The following is a 9,636-nucleotide window of genomic DNA, read 5'->3' as shown; positions in this document are numbered from 1 at the left end:
CAAATGGTTATTTATTCATCCTTTATGGAATAGACCACAGAACAGCTGTAAATATTGCAGATTGTGCCTTTAAAGTCAGTCACTCCTACTACTCATTCAGGACCCTCCCTCTTTTCCAGCTGTCATCAGTGTCCTTGGAGTCTCTTTAACAGTATAGATGTTGCCTGACAGTGTGTGTGTGTATCAGTACAGATAGTGGATCAACGTTCTTTCGGGTCCCCTCCCCTCGATCGCCAAGCTGTTTAATCACAGTGAAGCAACGCGTATCCTAAAATAATCATTAGTAAAAACAGTTTGTAATCTGATAATGCATCATTCTGATAATGAAATGATCAGTATATCAACATACAGAAACTTTAACGACAAAACATTTATTTACTGAGATCTGATTAAAAGCATAGCAGGCATTACCTTTGACCTTTAGTAATCTTCAATCACAAAACATCCTGTCATTTAATCCCATATCTTTATCTGACCTGTCAGCTGTGAATGTGAGTGTTGCCAGGGTAACTGTGTGTTGCCAGGGTAACTGTGTTGCCAGGGTAACTTTAGATCAACACTGTCAAAGCCATGAATAAAAATGGATTAACTTTTTTTTTTTAATAACTCAGTCAGAAAAGTAATGTTTAAAAAAACAACTTTATTAACACTTTTCTCATTCAAAGAAATAACATACAAAAGATCCAAAGTAATTTCTTTCTACATTTACAGAGCATAGGTTTTTGCTTCAAAAAAACAGAAACAAATCCTACTTGTACAAAGTGAATAAAAGCATCAATCCCCTGCAGTGACAATGTGCCAAATGGTTCCAGCCATAAAGAAAACATTCATCATCATCTTTCAAAACAAATAAAGTCTGTGCAAAGAACGAACGCATACCAAAATGGCAGCCTATTCCCTATTCAGTGCACTACTGTTGACCAGAATCCTATGGGCCCTGGTCAAAAGTAGTGCACTACGTAAGGAATAGGGTGCCATTTGGAAGACAAACCCCATGTTGCTACATTAATAAGGCAAAACCCTACAGATAATTCACTTGGGGAGATTCCTTGGTAAAGTGAATGTAGATAGAAAAAAAATATTTTGCCCTAAAAATACGTAGAAAGGCTTTTCAAAAAGCAGCTAGTATTGCACTGATAAGACTAGTACCCTTTAATAATGAAATCATAAGGAACTCACTAGTTGACCACATAAAAAACAGAAATACTGATCACAGAATACACAGTAGTGGCTGATCCCAGATCTGTTTGTGTTATATAACTAACTCCTATGGTCTGGGTTAGTGATGCAACACAAACAGATCTGGGATAAGGCTAGAAAAAAAATTGGAGAAAAAAAAAAACAGCCTTAGCAATAAATAAAAATCAGGGAATAATTAAAACATCTTATTTTGGGGACCTGCATTTCTGTGGGTTCCTGTTCATATGGGATGAAATAATGAATGGACGGAGCTCATGGAGTTCTGTTTGAATCTGGTCTTTTTTCTGAGGGTCATTCAACCATTTCTCTTTCCCTGTCAAAGTTCTTGTTTGGTTCCAGAACCCATGAAGAGAATAATACTGGGCTTATCGTCAAGGCTTACCCACAACGGTATCCCAAATGACATGCTATTCCCTATATAGTGCACTACTTTTGACCAGAGCCCAAAGTAGTGCACAACATATAAGGAATAGCATGTCATTTGGGACGCATTCCATCAGCTTCCTACCCGTCAGATACCTTCTCATTGGCATGGAAACCATAGGAACTACATGGGAAACAAACACCTAAACAGGAAACGAACAACAAAAATGAAACGCATTTCACTCCATTAGAACCATGAAATGAGGTTCTCAAAGCTTAAAAAGAACCATTTAAAACTGAATGACTCTACGTTGCCTAGTACTCTCCTAGAACACAGAATGTCCTCGTCTTGTACAAACGCTGCAGGTTATGAGCCCAATACATAATTCACGTTCTGTAGACCAATATGGAGAAAAACAACAACACAACCAAAAAATGGTGAAATAAATCAAAAATAACGCCACTAATTCAGATCAGATCAACTGATGAAATTAGATTAAAACTAAATAATATGCAATAAACCTAAATCTAAAAGGGAGGGGAGGTTATTAAAAAAAATCCCAAGTCCATCATTGGTTTAAATAATCCATATCATTTACAGTGGGGAGTGGAGAAAATACCATCGTCAGGGAGAGTGGCACGGTGAAAACAACCCAACAGAACCCAATGGTGTTGGAACTGGACTGGGCTGCTTCCCAAATTGCACCCGATTCCCCATGTAGTGCCAGGGAGACATTTGGTACACAGCCTGGTAGTGGTGAAGTGGTTCTATGTCTCTGTGTGGTAGATGTTGTTGGAGTCGTGTCGGGTGTTGGTGTTGCAGTAGTCCTTGGTGTGGCAGGTGTGTCCTAGACCACACATAGCTCTGTGGATGGGACCGGGGCTGTCGTCGCCATGGTGAGAGGTGGTGGTGAAGTTCAGGAGACTGGTGCAGGTGGGAAGGTAGACATGCTGCACGTGTTCCACCTCCGACCGACACACCGGACACGACTGGGGAGAGGACAAAGAGAGAACGTCAACATAAAACTGTCACTTCATTTGAGGTACAGGACAGGTACAATACATTCTGTAGACAGAAAGCACGTTAAGAGGCCGAGTTGCACATGCAGATCCACAATGCTACAGAAAGCACGTTAAGAGGCCGAGTTGCACATGCAGATCCACAATGCTACAGAAAGCATGAACCACCACCAGCCCTGGGCTGCAGAATGGACCAGGTAGCCAACCAATCATATTTCAGACACCCAGAACACCGACCAACAATACTAACCAATCTGCCACAGTGATGGAGAAGGGATAGTGGAAACACACTCCATTCTCATTTAGCCTGTCAATTTTATTGAAGTCGAGTAAAAGCCTGTTAGTTAACCAACCGGGACCTCCAGATCAAATTACCCACGATACACTCTGTTCAGACATATCTAGAAGATGGTTAATAGTGTGTTATAAGGGGGCGGCCATCTTGGAAAGTGAGTACATTTTTTTGGGGGAGGAAAAATCTCCTGTTCTCTCTCTCTCCTCTCAATGTGTTTGGGTCTAGTCATCAAATGACACGTTTCCTTGTGGATTTAATGGAATAGAGATTTGCTGGTCTGCTGCCGGCAGCTTTAATCCACAGCCACTAATTCACCATCTGAGACGGCAGTTTAAGCAAAGTTGGGCACATTTAGGAGATTAGTTGGAGGGACAATCAGGTTAGCTGAAGTCATGCATGAGCAAAACACTGGATCGTTTTTTTTAAAAAGCCTTAAAAGTGATGAGTGACTCAGGAGAAAAGTCAAGTATTCTCCTGGAATCAGAGCGCTCTGCCACTCATGGTATTACACAGCTAGAACCACAGAGTGTGGACAACAACCACTAACACAAACTGTGGCTAGGTTCCAATACTACTCAACAGCTTCCTTCCTTCCCAAGTGTTCTTTCCTACAATGGCACAAAGGACCGGATGGGTTTCTGTCCTACTGCTGTACTGTATTAAGACCTAGCTGAAATACGGCCTCAAGAAAGATGAGAAAGGGAAGACATTTAAACCTAATGAGACAGCCGAGTGTTCTGGGGGTTGACGGCAGTGGTGGCATCCAAATGTCTTGACCAATGGTTGACTTAACCAAAAAACCATCAACAACTAAATGAATGTGCAGAGATGAAAGTGTTTTCTGGACTCCTCCTCTATCATTGACTGGTAGTAGCTTCTCAATGTAGCCAAGACCACCATGCAGGAAATAACATGTGTGTTGAGATCATTTTCAACCAATCACAAGTAATCCCTTCTATCTGGGTCTCTTCACCTGTAGTTGGTTGGCGCAGGTCTGGCAGCACACCATGTGTCCACAGGGGCAGAAGGCTGAGTCGATCTCCTCCACACAGCACAACATACACAGCAGAGCTTCTCTGAGTTTATCTAGTCTCTCCAGCAGCGCCCTGCTCTGCTGACAGCTCCCACAGTCCTCTCCCAGCCCCTCCTCCTGGCCACGCAGTGGACTGAGCCCCGATGGCGTCCTCTCGCCAACCGCCGCCATGATTCCGGCGTTGTAGAGCGTCCGGCGTGCGTAGTCGTAGACCTCCTTGGAGGTGCGTCGGATGTCGAAGACGTACTTCTTGCCCAGGTTGATGTTCTCATTGAGGAAGAGAGACGCCAGGTGACCCTTGAAGTCACGGCTGTACTGCATCATCACCGCGCTGGTTACCGTGTCACACCTGAAGGAGAGAGGGAGACATTATTAACCAGGAAGTATCAATCTCATTCTGTGTTCATCTGTCAACTGAATGTTAGACACCATTTTCAAATCAATTGATTTCTCCATTGTCCACATCTCTTTTGGCTCTGAACCTATATAAGGGTTGTGGCTAAATGGTGTACAGCTAAGGTAAAAATGTTGCATGTTTGAGTCTGGGAGAATTTTAGCATTCTGGCTAACCGTTTTCCTAACATGCTATGTCCTGTAAATTCTCTTAATCTACTAGAAAAAGTCCAATCTGTATACCATCTAGTCAAAACCCTATAAAAAGGGGGTTGATCATGTTCAACAGCAGTATAGGACTCTAGAAGTCCTCTACACTGACAGACACTGCTACAGGTCCTACAGAACAGGCACATCTGGACAAGCTGAGGAATACGTGGTGAAAACCCCCCACACATAATAGAGAGGTCATCCTTGTACCTTTGTGACTATTGTAAGCCAAGCTTTGCTATTGCACAATTGAAAACAGCTGACATCCATTTTTCCAGGAAGAAGCACTTTTAGTTTCATTAAATATCAACACTAAGACAGGCTCTTCATTTCCTGTACTGCCTATGGCTTCCTCAAGATCAGGACCTTTATTTAACTAGGCAAGTCAGTTAAGAACACATTCTTATTGTCAACGACGGAACAATGGGTGAACTGTCTTGTTCAGGGGCAGAAGGACAGATTCAAACTTGCAACCTTCCGGTTACTAGTCCAACGCTCTAACCACTCACATGGGGGAGGCAGTTTGTTGACGACACTAAGGACCAAAGCACAGTCTCAGTGAATGTGTACAACTACAGATCAGGATGCATATTCAGGGAGCAGAGTCTTCAGAAACACCAAGGTTTAAGTGATGAGAGAGAGAGAACGTTATCTAACTGGACTAAAATGGGGGGAGTGTAACGGTTGGCTGGTTGACCAGCCCCTAGGCAGTATAAAGTCACGCCAGACTGGTTCAGGGACTCTTCGTGTATTCAGAAGGATGTAGAGTCAAGTGAGTAATTTTTCAGTTTTTGATTTGTTAAAAAAGTTTGAAATATCCAATAAATGTCGTTCCACTTCATGATTGTGTCCCACTTGTTGTTGATTCTTCACAAAAAAATACAGTTTTATATCTTTATGTTTGAAACCTGAAATGTGGCAAAAGGTCGCAAAGTTCAAGGGGGCCGAATACTTTCGCAAGGCACTGTATGTGCAGAGTGTAGAATTGGACTGCATGTATTTGTGTTCTGGCTTCCCACAAGGTAACCCTCTCCACTCGCCTGTAGAAGGCGTGTGTCTCAGTGATGGCCCGGTACAGTCCGCTTGCTGCCCGGTTGCTGATCAGCTTGAATAGCAGAACCACACTGTCGCTGGTATCCTTGGTCACCGTCAGGTAAACACTCTTCCCTGACTGGGTGGCTGTTTGTATTATGGGATAGCTGATCCTAGAATGGATAAAGAAAAGCTGAACTTAGAAACGGTATTCTTTCAACTGAAATCCTGTAATATTACACCCACACAGACAGAGACAGAGAGACAGAGACAGAGAGACTATCGCACAACAATAAAACAAATATATAATTCAAGTTTGATGACAATCTCAGATTTCCTAGAAGGTAAAGTTAGCGGGTCAGATGGACTTTACCCTTCATAGATGTGGACGGTACAGTAAAGGTACAGTATTTCTAGGAGGCAATCTGAACTACGTACAGTAGATTGTGTATTGTGCACTATGAGACCCACATGCCAAGCTCTCTGGTGACGTTGTTTTGGAAGATATGTACAAGATATGGAGTAGTTGGTTAAGTATGGTTAAGATCCTCCTTTACCTGTTGACCAGGCTGAAGTCCTCTTTACAGACAGCGATACCTTCAGGGCCAACCCCTATGGCCAGCCTCTGTCCCTCTGCGTCCCTGGCCCAGTGCCACTCCACCCCGTAGTGCTCCAGACTGGACACCAGCTGCAGGGCCTGGTACTCCACCGACCCCGGGCTCTGACCCTCCAACGCCTTGTGCTTAGAGATGATACTGTGGCGAGAGAGAGGAGAGGGAGATGGCAGTGTTACTACTGATTCACATGCAGAGCCTCATTGCTTCAAAGGGTTCACACAAAGAGCTACTGTGCTTGAAATAGTTCATGTTCTGCATTCATTTCCTGGGAGGGCTGTGAGAAAACAGTAGAGAAACATCTTCACACAACTGAGAAACGTGACAGACTGCTGGTAATGAAGTCATGAACATCCCTACCGATGGCCATCTAGAAGACATGAAGGGTTCTAACACCAGACATACAGTGAGTCCAGCAGCCAGGATGAGGCACTGCTACATGAATCACTCAATGGCCACAGTCAGTATGTCAGCTGCACCACAAGGCAAGCACCAAGGTCCCAGATACTACAGACAGCACCAAGGTCCCAGATACTACAGACAGCACCAAGGTCCCAGATACTACAGACAGCACCAAGGTCCCAGATACTAGACAGCACCAAGGTCCCAGTTACTACAGACAGCACCAAGGTCCCAGTTACTACAGACAGCACCAAGGTCCCAGATACTACAGACAGCACCAAGGTCCCAGATACTACAGACAGCACCAAGGTCCCAGATACTACAGACAGCACCAAGGTCCCAGATACTACAGACAGCACCAAGGTCCCAGATACTACAGACAGCACCAAGGTCCCAGATACTACAGACAGCACCAAGGTCCCAGATACTACAGACAGCACCAAGGTCCCAGATACTACAGACAGCACCAAGGTCCCAGATACTACAGACAGCACCAAGGTCCCAGATACTACAGACAGCACCAAGGTCCCAGATACTACAGACAGCACCAAGGTCCCAGATACTACAGACAGCACCAAGGTCCAAGATACTACAGACAGCAGACTGAAGGGAAAATATCTTCATAAGAATTCCATCATATCTTTCTGAATCATATTACCCTGGGAGGGAGGGAACTCATATTTCCATAGTGCTACAGACTATGTAGCACAACTCAATCCCCTACCTCATGTGATGGGGATTGAGATTATAGAGAGGGAGGAAGGGTCCTTCCTGAGCTGTCAGTCTGTCACCCAGAGAGCAGATTTTATAATATAATCCCATCATCCCCTTATCTGAGCAAAAATAATAAGGGAATCAATCCCTATAATGCAATGTGAGTCTCTGTCCTCTCCTGCTAGCAATCCTCTCATCACTATGTGTGCAGTGTGAATTCAAGTGTATGAACTGAGCTATTATTGCCCTAGCATTACTCCTGGACTGAACCTCGACCCCTCCTCAGTTCCATACGAACCTCGACCCCCCCCCCCCCCCCCCTCAGTTCCATACGAACCTCGACCCCCCCCTCAGTTCCATACGAACCTCGACCCCCCCTCAGTTCCATACGAACCTCGACCCCCTCCTCAGTTCCATACGGACATTTCTCATGCAGCTATACGGGGGTACTGATGTCGACTCCCTCCTCAGTTCCATACGGACATTTCTCATACAGCTATACGGGGGTACTGATGTCGACTCCCTCCTCAGTTCTATACGGACATTTCTCATACAGCTATACGGGGGTACTGATGTCGACTCCCTCCTCAGTTCCATACGGACATTACTCATGCAGCTATACGGGGGTACTGATGTCGACCCCCCCCTCAGTTCCATACGAACCTCGACCCCCCCCTCAGTTCCATACGAACCTCGACCCCCCCCTCAGTTCCATACGAACCTCGACCCCCCCCTCAGTTCCATACGAACCTCGACCCCTCCTCAGTTCCATACGAACCTCGACCCCCCCCTCAGTTCCATACGAACCTCGACCCCTCCTCAGTTCCATACGAACCTCGACCCCTCCTCAGTTCCATACGAACCTCAACCCCTCCCTCAGTTCCATACGAACCTCGACCCCTCCCTCAGTTCCATACGAACCTCGACCCCTCCTCAGTTCCATACGAACCTCGACCCCTCCTCAGTTCCATACGAACCTCGACCCCTCCTCAGTTCCATACGAACCTCGACCCCTCCTCAGTTCCATACGAACCTCGACCCCCCCCCTCAGTTCCATACGAACCTCGACCCCTCCTCAGTTCCATACGAACCTCGACCCCTCCTCAGTTCCATACGAACCTCGACCCCTCCTCAGTTCCATACGAACCTCGACCCCCCCCCCTCAGTTCCATACGAACTTCGACCCCTCCTCAGTTCCATACGAACATTTCTCATGCAGCTATACGGGGGTACTGATGTCGACCCCTCCTCAGTTCCATACGAACATTTCTCATGCAGCTATACGGGGGTACTGATGTCGACTCCCTCCTCAGTTCCATACGGACATTTCTCATACAGCTATACGGGGGTACTGATGTCGACTCCCTCCTCAGTTCCATACGAACATTTCTCATGCAGCTATACGGGGGTACTGATGTCGACTCCCTCCTCAGTTCCATACGGACATTTCTCATACAGCTATACGGGGGTACTGATGTCGACTCCCTCCTCAGTTCCATACGGACATTTCTCATACAGCTATACGGGGGTACTGATGTCGACTCCCTCCTCAGTTCCATACGAACATTTCTCATGCAGCTATACGGGGGTACTGATGTCGACTCCCTCCTCAGTTCCATACGGACATTTCTCATTCAGCTATACGGGGGTACTGATGTCGACTCCCTCCTCAGTTCCATACGGACATTTCTCATGCAGCTATACGGGGGTACTGATGTCGACTCCCTCCTCAGTTCCATACGAACATTTCTCATGCAGCTATACGGGGGTACTGATGTCGACTCCCTCCTCAGTTCCATACGGACATTACTCATGCAGCTATACGGGGGTACTGATGTCGACTCCCTCCTCAGTTCCATACGAACATTTCTCATGCAGCTATACGGGGGTACTGATGTCGACTCCCTCCTCAGTTCCATACGGACATTTCTCATGCAGCTATACGGGGGTACTGATGTCGACTCCCTCCTCAGTTCCATACGAACATTTCTCATGCAGCTATACGGGGGTACTGATGTCGACCCCTCCTCAGTTCCATACGAACATTTCTCATGCAGCTATACGGGGGTACTGATGTCGACCCCTCCTCAGTTCCATACGAACATTTCTCATGCAGCTATACGGGGGTACTGATGTCGACTCCCTCCTCAGTTCCATACGGACATTACTCATGCAGCTATACGGGGGTACTGATGTCGACTCCCTCCTCAGTTCCATACGGACATTTCTCATACAGCTATACGGGGGTACTGATGTCGACTCCCTCCTCAGTTCCATACGGACATTTCTCATACAGCTATACGGGGGTACTGATGTCGACTCCCTCCTCAGTTCCATACGGACATTTCTCATACAGCTAT

General features: G+C 46.0%; 1 protein-coding gene across 1 annotated transcript in view; it reads right to left on the bottom strand.

Annotated features, from left to right (window-relative positions):
- Positions 1-630: 630 nt before the first annotated feature.
- Positions 631-9,636, bottom strand: part of LOC110487935 (E3 ubiquitin-protein ligase MYLIP-A) — a 41,419-nt gene continuing 32,413 nt past the window's right edge. Inside the window, exons 4-7 of the mRNA XM_021559855.2 lie at positions 6,104-6,301; positions 5,555-5,719; positions 3,852-4,260; positions 631-2,553 (exon numbers count right to left, since the gene is read on the bottom strand). Of these exons, the coding sequence (XP_021415530.1) occupies positions 2,332-2,553; positions 3,852-4,260; positions 5,555-5,719; positions 6,104-6,301 (994 nt within the window). The 3' untranslated portion in view covers positions 631-2,331. The remainder of the gene's footprint in view (positions 2,554-3,851; positions 4,261-5,554; positions 5,720-6,103; positions 6,302-9,636) is intronic.

The sequence above is a fragment of the Oncorhynchus mykiss genome, chromosome 32 (assembly GCF_013265735.2).
Source record: "Oncorhynchus mykiss isolate Arlee chromosome 32, USDA_OmykA_1.1, whole genome shotgun sequence".
In the NCBI taxonomy this organism is placed as follows: Eukaryota; Metazoa; Chordata; class Actinopteri; order Salmoniformes; family Salmonidae; genus Oncorhynchus; species Oncorhynchus mykiss.
This window is presented reverse-complemented; position numbering and strand designations above follow the sequence as displayed.